Raw genomic sequence first — 12,113 nt, forward strand, 5'->3', positions numbered from 1 at the left:
AAAATTTTTTTCTTTCCAGTAGCACCTTAAAGACCAACTAAGTTAGTTCTTGGTATGAGCTTTCGTGTGCATGCACACTTCGTCAGGTTAAGGGTCCATTTAAATCAGACTTGTATGTATCTGAGTCGGACTTTAATCTGAATCACGGGCATCCGAAATGTATACGTATTGAATCGATGCCATTTCATTTCTTTCATTTTATGCAGGGCTGGTACAACTGTTGTAGCTGACACCCTGAACTCTTACTTTCTGGTTATTGTGAAATCAGTAAGTATCTTAAAATAAGCTAACACAATAGCAATGCCATGTTGGGTGGGAGGTTACCGCACCATGAAATTTATATTGGCCACATTGAAAATGAAATGTACATTTTTGTAATACCAAAAGCCACTTTTTGTGGCTTCAGAAAGTTAGGATATCCATATAACAATTCCAAGGGGTTAGCTGTATTTGTTCTTGTAGCAAAACCACACCCAAAAAGGTTGTGTTGCACTTTAGATACCAGGTTCTGCGTTCATTGTCATAGGATATGCAAACAAACCCTATTTTTTTTGCTTTCCCAAACCGATTTAAATGTGTGCTCCATTCTTTTCCATTGACGTATTTAACTTTGGATAATGCCCAGTTTGTAGTTTAGCTAATAAAGGGGAATAATGGTTAAAGTTAAGGAAATAATATCATAGTTAATGCAATACAATATAATACAAAATTTTCTCTATTCCTGTAGGGTCGTTGCACGGAGGCAGCAAAGCTGGATCCAGAGACAATTAGCACCTGGGATGGTGATTGTTCTAATCTTCTTAATCAAATTTTGCCCAAAGTAATTCAAAAGAGAAGATAGATTTCACTACGTTCCTTACATAACATAAGCACATCCTGCATTAGACAACTTTTACTATACTCTGGGCACATTTTCAGTACATCATGGAAAGAGTAACAGGCTCCATTGATTTGGAAACAACAAATCGAGCAATAAAAACAAGTATAAGGATTCAGAAATGACTGGCTAATTGCAAAATTACTGCTTTTAATTTGCTAGTGGCAACCTGTCAGAATGGTCTCTACCACCTGGTGACCACTCTTACATTGTGTGCCACAAAATAGAGGCCAGATTTGTGTTTGTGTGAAAAGAAGAAGTAAACACATACCATTATGGCACATTCTTTTATCTTAGTCTCTGGCACACCCCTTCTTTAGCACCTACCAAAGCCTCTATAGCCGACAGTCCTCATTTTGTGAACATGGAGCTTGGGCAGCTTCTTCAGCATGCAGAAATATTTACTACAGTCATACCTCGGAAGTCGAACGCCTTGCAACTCAAACGTTTTGGCTCCTGAACACCACAAACCTGGAAGTGAGTGTTCCAGTTTGCGAACGTTCTTTGGAACCCAAAAGTCCAACGTGGGTTCCTCGGGTTCTGATTGGCTGCAGGAGCTTCCTGCAGCCAACTGGAAGCCATGCCTTGGTTTCCAAACGTTTTGGAAGTTGAAAGTACTTCCAGAATGGATTCTGTTCAACTTCCGAAGTACGACTGTATTAACTTTTTCTAGGACTTTCATACGTATGGATTTCTGTAATCACAGTGTCATGCATCCCCTTAGGTAACAAGGACACCATCCATTTAAGGCACATTTAAAGCACATGGCTTCCCCCCAAAGAATCATGGGAACAGTAGTTAACCCTAATAGAGATACGATTCCCAGCACCTATAACAAACCACACTTTCCAGGATTCTTTGAGGGAAGCCATGTCTTTTAAATGTATGGCGTATATATGTGACCTTGTTGTCAAATCAGAATTATTTTTTAGTATGGGAATGACCGGTTGATAGATGCAGAGGAGATAAATGTTTGTTGCACCGGTCTCTGAGCTCATTTTAGTGTATTGACTGAAAATAAGCAGGAGTTTTTCCTATAAACTGTATTTTAGTCTGAAACCACAAACAAATTACTATAATGACTAATCAAATTCATGCACACAGACATGAGAATAGCCATTGCGAATGATGATTTGGAGGCCAGAGCCCCCTATTAAAGAAGCCAGTTCTACACGCATTGCCCTAATTGGCACAGTAATGCAACCTGAATGAGCCAACTCTGTTTCCTGCTTGATTTTATTTTGTCTTTTTAATTAAAGCATAATTAAGACAAGTTCTGCAAACATCAAACTGAACCCTGCACACTGCAATTCGCAAGCAATAATTTAGTGCCATGTTTTCTTTTTTTAAAAAAAGAAGGAAAAGAAAGGCCAGGTGGTCACATGATCTGTGGCAATGATGCTGGAGCCTGGATATGTAATAAGCATTATGTATTCTGATACGTAGGGTGATGGTTTCAAAAATACGTATATTTTAAAGCATTCTGAAAACTAAAATGTTTTAAAAAGCTATTCCTTTTATTATAATTTGCTGCATCTTTATGGACATCTCAGCTCCACTGAGAATGACACATAGATATACATCTGAAAAACAAAGGCCACAGGTAGGACAATGAAGTCACTTTATTTCCTTTAAGTTTGTGTGCATATGTATATGGGTGCTTTGGGGACAGAGAATTCCATTATTTGGGACCCACATCTGTGAAATAAGCCCTATACAGTGGTACCTCGGCTTAAGAACTTAATTCGTTCTGGAGGTCCGTTCTTAACCTGAAACTGTTCTTAACCTGAAGCACCACTTTAGCTAATGGGGCCTCCTGCCGTGCCACCGCCGCACGATTTCTGTTGTCCTTCTGAAGCAAAGTTCTTAACCCGAGGTACTATTTCTGGGTTAGCGGAGTCTGTAACCTGAAGCGTATGTAACCTGAAGCGTATGTAACCCGAGGCACCACTGTACTGCATTCCTACCAATCACGTACCAGTGATTGTGGAGTGGGGCTTCTGAAGACAGCCTATGTGAGAAGTCAAGATAATATAATATAAGAGAAAACACTCCTTTAAATGTCCTGGACTTGGGCACAATCTGTTTCATTTAAAGTTGATCACCAATACTTTGCTTTGTTCTTAGAAAAAGACTGAAAGCCAATAAAGATTGACATGCATACACACACACACACACACACACACACACAGTCATACCTTGGATCCCGAACGCCTTGCGAGTCGAATGTTTTGGTTGCCAAACGCCGCAAACCCGGAAGTGAATGTTCCAGTTTGTGAACATTCTTTGGAACCCAAACATCCAGTGGGGCTTCTGTGGCTTCTAATTCGGCTGCCAGAGCTTCCTGCAGCCAATCGGAAGCCGTGCTTTGGTTTTCCGAACTTTTTGGAAGTCGAAAGGACTTCTGGAACGGATTCCATTCGACTTCTGAGGTTGAACCAGTGTATATATTCTAACAGTAATATATTCTGACAGCAATCTAGAAGCAGTATTTTGCACTAAGCTGGGCAGGCATCTTGATTGAACTCTGAAAATACAGCTGCCCCTTAGAGCCATGGCAATTTCCAGACGTTTTAATTGTATGTTCTGGACATTAGTCACCCATTAACAGCGCAAACATTTGGACAATAAGCATGCTGGTTTTCTTTATTTTATTTTTTCACGTTCTCTCCCCTCAACCTCCATGTGACCAGAAAAGGCAGAATCAGTTCTACAAAATAAGGCATGTATATAAACATGCCTAAGCTGTGTTTTACAGGACACACACACAATTTACGTTTCCTTGCATTCAGTTTGGATTTGTTTTGCACAGAATTAATATTTTTAACACAGAGAACACAAATTATAAATTTGACTTACAACTGCATTTCTCTTCCTCCCTGGAAAACTGATACAGCTTTATTACTCTCTTTTATCCCAAAGGCATTTCCTCTCTCTTAATTACAGCAAATAAAACAAATTAACACAAATTTTCCCCTAGTGTATTCAGTTATGCTCTAGTTAACTTTTCTGTTTCTCCCTCAGTCCAGTCAAAGCAAAGCCCTTGGTGGTTAACCTTTCTTAACTTGACATTTCCACCGTTAAGAGTAAATTGCTAGCCCATTGCGACATTTACCACATTTTTCTTTTCACAACAGGTAGCTTCATTAGCTCCCCGTTTCCTAAAGATTAGGAATCTTGAACAAAGTGATATTTTTGTGAGTATCTGAGTGGCGCAAACCTTGTTGAGATGGAAACAGCATGTGTATTTGAAAAATTGCTCCAATTGGCCAAGCCTGAAGAAAAAGGCTACAGGACAAACTAAAAAATGTGCTTAGAAAATTAGTTCCATGATAGTCACCTGAGGACTTTGTGAAATGTGCATTTTTATTTTTGAAGGTAACAGCCCTCCAGATCTTGGGCTGAAGGTTTGTTGCAAACTTTAATGCAATTCTTGGTACAAATTCTTCTGAAATACATGGAATGGCCATTCTTTTAATGCTAATCTGCTCAACATGGAAAACCAAAATGGAACAATTGTCATTCTTAGTGGCTGACAGGAGCCTGAATTCTGAAGTGTAGCAGAGGTGGGGAATTGGAGCTACCTGCCTGGCTAGAACCAGAGTTTGCCTAACCTACCCCTTGAAGGTCACTGCCCACCTGCCAGTTACAGGATGTCATATGACATTATTCAAAGCTCAAACTGTGTCTGCAAAGCTGCAATTCTTCTTTTGCATCTCCAGCCACAGAGGTGAATGAAGCTCCTTTGTGTTCCCAGCTTGAATTCAAGTTGGGGATGCAAGGGGAGCTTCTTCCTTGGAACTTTCCCACAACTGACACCATCTGACACCACATGATCTCAGGTGTGAGAATGGTGGGTGTGGCTTGCCCAAAGCAGCCCGTTGGGCCAACTTCCAAGCCAAGGCCTCATGGGCCTAATTATCCCATGGGCCAGAGGCTCCCCACCACTGTTCTGTAGGGGTTGGCTGGGGGAATTTGGCTGGCACAACTCCAAAAGATTGACATGTGAAAGAAAGTAAATTGTTTTCAGCACAAACGCATCAGTCTTAAAGTGTATATTTGCCATTACAGGGATTGACTGAAATAATGGACAAATTCTGTGACCTTCAACTCAGTTTGGTAAGGAATTATTTTGAACAATGCAGGGAAAACATGTTCACCTGTCTCTCCCCAACCCCATATGCTTTATTTAGGCTTTTAAACCTTTTTAATATTAGGACTGGGAACCAGTCATCGTCAGATTGAAAAAAAAGCAAAGCTCTCTCTATGCAAAAAGTTTTAATCCAGTTCCTACAAATGGAACACCATGAATTACAAATTACATACAAATGAAATAAACAGTACCTGGTGTCCCTTTTCTGTTTTAAATGCTGCTTTCCAAACCTGTGTTTCCAAAGTAAACTTGATTCTGGAACCCCAGCTGGGATAAAAGTGGCTGAAGGAGGGATGTTCTCAGGAAAAAGCAGGTGGGGGAATAGTTAAGCATCTTCTTATCCTTCCTCTAATGGCAAATCACCTTCCTTCCCACTATGACAAATTGTGTGGATAAAGTATCGTCAGACTTCCATCGCATACAGCTGCTATATGATGCGTATCTTTCTAATAGGTTACGATGCCTCTGCATGGGGCAGGTGCACAGGGATCAGTGTGTACTTTGCTGATTGACAGGGTGTTATTATTTTTATTTTATTTATGTTGAGTGGTTGAGGCCCCAGCCTACAATTTCCTACTTTGATTTATTTTATTTTATTTATTCAACACTTTACCAGAAGTTGGGAGGGACACACATGGCTCTTGTAGGAATTTGTAAAGCAAACCCAGTGTTGGACATTTATATATTGCTTGATGAATAAGCTTTTCTGAAATACTCAAAGGGGAAAAGGCAGCCTACCTTGGTTTAGTGGCCTTCAGAGAACATTTCTAGATGTCCATAATAACACTCAAATGGTGAAATGCAAACAAGGACATTTGACATTTATGAATAACAAGACTAACTAGCATCGGAGTAGTGCTCTTGCGTACTCATCTGCCAATCTACAAGTGAGGGAAGGATGTGGGCATCCTATAGCAATTTATATTGGGCAGTTGAACCTACACTTTCTCACTTCCTTCTCAGAGTAGCCTTTTAGCAAAACCAGTAGCCGATCATAAATACCGTATTTTTGGCTCTATAAGACTCACTTTTTCCCTTCTAAAAAGTAAGGGGAAGTGTGTGTGCGTCTTATGGAGTGAATGCAGGCTGCGCAGCTATCACAGAAGCCAGAACAGCAAGAGGGATTGCTGCTTTCACTGTGCAGTGATCCCTCTTGCTGTTCTGGCTTCTGAGATTCAGAATATTTTTTTGTTTGTTTTCCTCCTCCAAAAACTAGGTGCGTCTTATGGTCTGGTGTGTCTTATAGAGCGAAAAATACGGTGTATGCCTTAGAAAGATTTCTTTGTCCGCTCCGTGTCACATCATTTCTTGTTACCTCACAGCAGAAGTCCAGTTTCTTCCTGAATTAAATTATTATTGTAGCAGGCGGCAGTGTTTGTTCTAAAAATGACCAGCTGTCCCTTATCCCTTATTGTTTTGTTTTGTACTTCTCGGTTATAAAGAATTCCCATTGTGTTTTACATTTGACTGATCAAACATTTGCCATTTTTCAAAATAAAATCTATACAGTGCACACCGTGGAACTGCTCCCCCAGAGTCTCATAAATTTTAAAAAACTAATGATGAGCAAGCAATGTACTGAAGAATAATATAGAAAGGGGTACTGTCTCGAGACTATAATCTTAAGTGTCACAGTTGTGCCTTTCCTTATCCACTTAAAAGCTGTGCAGTACATTCAAATAAAGCAGAACATACCAAAGATTTCAGCCCAAACCTCAGTTGTGTGCATTTCCTAATGGAATATGTTTTAGCCATGCTGTTGAGTAACTATACTTTGAACCCTAGCCAATGTATCACAACTACACATCGTGAAATGTCTTACTCTTATATAGTCTTCTGCAAGTGGGAAGACAAAACCCTTTTGAAAAGAAAAGCTGAAGTTGCATACCACCCAAATCTCTTGAGTGGCATGAAATTGCAAGGTGGGTTCCAAAGACAAGTAACTTTTCCAGGAACCTGAGCCCAAAGGCAGCCCAATTATTTGTATGGTTGCGGAAGAAGTGTGAAGTTCATTCTGAATTCTGCATTGCTTTCCCTGCTTTCACAGATCAGCGAAGGAGCAGAGTGCATATTAATTCCCAAAAGACTTTTTCTTGAGGAAGCACCCCTTAAATCCAGGCAGATAGCTCTAGAGACGGCGAACAGCTGCCCCACAAAGAGTATGATCCAGGAGAGCTACATTATACAACAACTATGGAGCACCTACAAGTTGCAACTTGTTAAACAACACCTTGAAAGGTGTGCTAGGCTACCTTCAACAAATATTAGTGGCTAATTGGCATATTTAGTGGGCAGCCCTAAGTTTTCTGGATTGCTAAGAAAATTTGTTATTATATTTCAGTTCTGCTTAAATTAATGATCAAAGCATTTCACACGGCATCTGAATAAAAACACATAAAATCTAATAAAAATCAGCATTTAGACAAAATGTCACAGCTATAACTAACAGATTTGCCAATACAGTGGTACCTCTGGTTACGTACTTAATTCGTTCTGGAGGTCCATTCTTAACCTGAAACTGTTCTTAACCTGAAGCACCACTTTAGCTAATGGGGCCTCCTGCTGCCGCCGCGCTGCTGGAGCACGATTTCTGTTCTCATCCTGAAGCAAACTTCTTAACCAGAGGTACTATTTCTGGGTTAGCGGAGTCTGTAACCTGAAATGTATGTAACCTGAAGCGTCTGTAACCCGAAGTACCACTGTACTCTATTCCCAGTACAATGGCCTGGCTATGGCCTGCTGATTATGAAAGACAACAGAGCCTAGCAGGGGAATTCTTGCTTCTCTTAGCATAGTTTTACCAGTTTAGAGACAACAATTGGTTGATGCAGGATCACAAGTGTATATTTACAGTACAAATGTTGATTTTATATTGATTTAACTGCCATGGCACCCCTGAAAGTATCCTGTAACTATACCTTGGTCAGGGTTTTGAGAATAATTTTGGGGGATAATTTCTTCATTATGCATAATGTCATGCATGGGTACTAGCCAATAGGGAAGCAGGTGGCACTATGGTTTAAACCACCGAGCCTCTTGGGCTTGCCAGTTGGAAGGTGGTGCGCTCCCATTGCTCTGTCCCAGCTCTTGCCAACCTAGGAGTTCGAAAGCATACCAGCCTAAGTAGATAAATAGGTACTGCTGCAGCAGGAAGGTAAACGGTGTTTCCATGCACTCTGGTTTCTGTCACGGTGTCCCACTGCACCAGAAGCGGTTTGGTCATGCTGGCCACATGACCTGGAAAGCTGTCTGTGGACAAATGCCGGCTCCCTTGGCCTGAAAGCAGAGATGAGCGCGGCACCCCAGAGTCGAATTCAACTGGACTTAACCATCCAAGGGTCCTTTACCTTTTACCTTTACCTTTTACTAGCCAAAGGGACCCCTGACCGTTAGGTCCAGTCATGGTCGACTCTGGGGTTGCGGCGCTCATCTCGCTTTACTGGCTGAGGGAGCCAGCGTACAGCTTCCGAGTCACGTGGCCAGCATGACTAAGCCGCTTCTGGCGAACCAGAGCAGCGCACGGAAACGCCGTTTACCTTCCTGCCGGAGTGGTACCTATTTATCTACTTGCACTTTGAGGTGCTTTCAAACTGCTAGGTTGGCAGGAGCAGGGACTGAGCAATGGGAGCTCACCCTGTCGCGGGGATTCGAACCACTGACCTTCTGATCGGCAAGCCCTAGGCTCTGTGGTTTAACCCACAGTGCCACCCGCGTCCCCTATAGTATAATATACTTATGCATAAATACAGTGTAAGTCACTTTGAGATCCTTCGGTGACAAGCAACTAACAAGTTTAATTAATAATGAAACTGTAATATATACTGTAGCCTTTCTTTTGCAGAAACTCTTTAATTTGTTGATTACTTGAGTGACATTCTGCTGGCCTTTCCCATGTAATCTGAAGGTTTTAGTGCCTGTTTCCCTTGTGCAGGGTTATTGAATTTCCTCCAGAAAGAAAGCCCAGAAGTCCTGGGTCTGGGATTATTATTATTCCAAGGCTCCCCAACTCAGACCTGGAGTTTGTTGTTCTTTGACTCATAGTGTTGTGGCCCATACTAAATGGTTGTGAATCTGTTTCCGCAATGTATAATGCTTCCGGGAGGCATCCTCCAGTGCCCAATTATCTCCCATCTGGAGAGGCAGTATTCATGATTTCCCTTCCATTTCTATCTCTCCTAAAATAGCAATTTGATAAAAAATATATATATAATAATTTTAAAGGCCCCCAATAACCCCCTTTAGATATTGTCACTCCAGCTAATAGATAATCTGCCGTATGTTAAAAACAGATGCTTGATTTCCGCTGAGGTTATCAAGTATGCTTCATAATTTCTGACAAAATGAGGAAAGGATCAGTTGCCAAATGTGGCACAAATGACTTTAGGGGGGGGGGAACTACTGCAATCAATTAAAACTTTTGTGTGCAGGTATTGCTTAAAAATTGGAGAAAATCAGGATCTGCTCTAGAAATGTATCTGCTTAAACTACATGCAAAGTAACAGAAGGGAAGAGCAAGCTTGTATACTGTAGTGCTGAAATTTTATCTTTTATCAAGTATGTTGCTGAACTGGAATGGACCTAGAGAAAAGGTGCTAGTCGGGAGACAGAAATGCTGAAGAACTCGGGCTGTGTTTCCACTCACCTTGAATTTACTTTGGTTCTTCTTTTATCAGCATGATTTGGGTGGGTGGAGGATGGTCCTCTCTAGACTCCTCCAATGATTTCAGAATTGAAGGGAAGGGGTGACTTGCACCCAGAGCTCTTCACCTCAACCCTGTAGAATGGCTTGAAGGGGCATCAGGTAAACCTCCACAATGGCTAGTTCCTCTCACCTTTTAAAAAGAGTGTGTCAAGGCATGCAAAAGCTGTCCAGTCTTTTGCAGGACGTATGGGACTGCTGGAACTTTGAACAGCAGCCACACCACCAAGGCAACATTGCCAACATTGCCAACATCACCAGCTTCTCCCACTCCACTGGCTCTATTAGAAACAGCTTCCTCGGGTTTGGGTACAGGATACTGAGGGCATCCTTTATTCCATGGTTAGGCAAACTAAGGCCCAGGGGCTGGATCTGGCCCAATCGCCTTCTAAATCCAGCCCGCAGACGGTCTGGGAATCAGCGTGTTTTTACATGAGTAGAATGTGTCCTTTTATTTAAAATGCATCTCTGGGGTATTTGTGGGGCATGGGAATTCGTTCATTATTCCCCCCCCAAAAAATACAGTCTGGCCCCCCACAAGGTCTGAGGGACAGTGGACCGGCCCCCTGCTGAAAAAGTTTGCTGACCCCTGCTTTATTCCCTCCTGTTCATTTACAGTTGTTGTGCAACTGTGTGTTTGCACCATTCAGGAAAGATGTGGCCTGTACCCAACTTGTAAGAACATTGTGAGAGTCCTGATGGGTTGGCTCAAAAATCCATCGTTTTGTTTCCAGCAGTGGCCAGTCAGATGCCTCTGGGAAGCAAAAAAACAATGTTTCCTATCATTTATCCCCCAGCACCTGCTATTAAGAGATTCCATTTGGTAATTGTGACTAATAGTGACTGATAAATCTGCCCCTGTGAAGTTTCTTAGACTTTTTAAAACAAGAATTTGACTAAGAGAAACTAATACTGGGATCCACAAAGTTCCTCTAAACATCATAAAGTAATTCCAGCATAGAACTAATCTGAATTTTGAAATAAGAAAAAACTCACAATGGGGAGAAAATCTACTTAAAATGTACCTTTACAGTAGATACAACAGGAATCAATAGAAAGTGAGGCTGCTACTAAACTGCAGGCTACCTTGTCTTTAAAAAATAAGAAAATTAAAAGCCCAGTGGGAGAATAGTTCTTGAAATGACCTGGAGATGAATCTGAAATTCATATTACTGTTTTGACTGGAGGGCTGTTTTCCTTCAACTGTCCCCCACAGAGAGTAACTCCAACTAAATAACAAAATGAAGAATTGACTTGCTTGGTCCAAAATGCAGACATGGCGGAGTATTTAGACAGAAATCAATTTTAATCCCAGGACTTAAAGCTGATCAATATAGGAGGGTAGCTTATTAATATAGGAGAACACAGGAGGCTCTTCTGTTTGCTAACAGTTCTTTAGATCCTGTCAAGCTGCCATCTTGGCTGTGAGTTCTGGAGGACCTGCTCCCTGCCTTGCAGGCCTTTTCCCACCTGGCCAGGGAGGGTGGGCCCCTGACTGACTCCAGCTGCAAAAGCCGAGGCTGCTGAAGAGGCCAGAGGCCATTTTGGGGTGTCTCTTAGTGCAAACCCAGGTTAATGAGCCTGAACTTCCACATGAACCACCATTGGCGGGAGTGGCAGCAACTGCAGCAGATATGTTCTAGGCTTTGTGATTTTTTTTGCCTTATTAAATATGCTGTTTAAAATGTGAATTTTTGTTAACTTTGCTGCATTAGATGTGCATTCTGTAACTGACCTCTTTTGTATTTTTTTTTTAAATAACTGAGATAATATTTTAGTTTCCTGTTAGTTATGTTGCTTTGAATGTATACTTTATACACGGCTACCTACCTGTAACTACTTTATATTTGACTTTCTTCAGTAATGTTTCATTCTGGATTGTTTTATTTGATGTTTTAATGTGTTGTAAACTGCTCTGAGATCTTTTTTCTTAAAACTATAAAGCAGTATAAAAATAAAATGAAGAATAATAATATACCTAATTTGTAACCCACCAGGCCAAATGCAACCTTCATGCCATGTGTACTAGTCCTCTAAAGTCTTGACAGTTTCCCTCCCTGTGCCTCTGCTTTCCGTCTCAGACAGGTACCAGACAGGTACCAAAAGCAGGAAGTTTACCTAAGTCCCTTGTAAATGTGGGGCTATGAGCTATGGAGCATCACAAGTTGTGCAGATCTAGATCCTACCAATGCTTCATCCGAGGCTCCTGTCTGGAAAGGTTATTACCCCCTAATCTCTCTGCATTTAATTCTCACTTGAAAAACAGCAATTCAATGTGCAACATTTCCCTAGCAGGAAAAGAAAGGCAGCCTGGGCTCAGAAGAAGACAGCATAGTAAAGGTTTTTTGTTGGTTGTATTGTACTTTATCCTTACAACAACCTGT

General features: G+C 41.3%; 2 protein-coding genes across 4 annotated transcripts in view; one reads left to right on the top strand and one right to left on the bottom strand.

Moving 5' to 3' along the window:
* LOC310770184 (cyclic nucleotide-binding domain-containing protein 2-like) overlaps positions 1–11,702 on the top strand; it is a 44,637-nt gene extending 32,935 nt beyond the window's left edge. Inside the window, exons 9-14 of the mRNA XM_083630655.1 lie at positions 207–267; positions 728–782; positions 2,431–2,480; positions 4,015–4,074; positions 4,949–4,996; positions 7,078–11,702. Of these exons, the coding sequence (XP_083486781.1) occupies positions 207–267; positions 728–782; positions 2,431–2,480; positions 4,015–4,074; positions 4,949–4,996; positions 7,078–7,305 (502 nt within the window). The 3' untranslated portion in view covers positions 7,306–11,702. The remainder of the gene's footprint in view (positions 1–206; positions 268–727; positions 783–2,430; positions 2,481–4,014; positions 4,075–4,948; positions 4,997–7,077) is intronic.
* EXOC1L (exocyst complex component 1 like) overlaps positions 1–12,113 on the bottom strand; it is a 113,314-nt gene that overhangs the window by 48,167 nt on the left and 53,034 nt on the right. The gene's annotated exons all lie outside the window — the stretch shown is intronic.

The sequence above is a fragment of the Podarcis filfolensis genome, assembly GCF_964270895.1.
Source record: "Podarcis filfolensis genome assembly, chromosome: 9".
Classification (NCBI taxonomy): Eukaryota; Metazoa; Chordata; class Lepidosauria; order Squamata; family Lacertidae; genus Podarcis; species Podarcis filfolensis.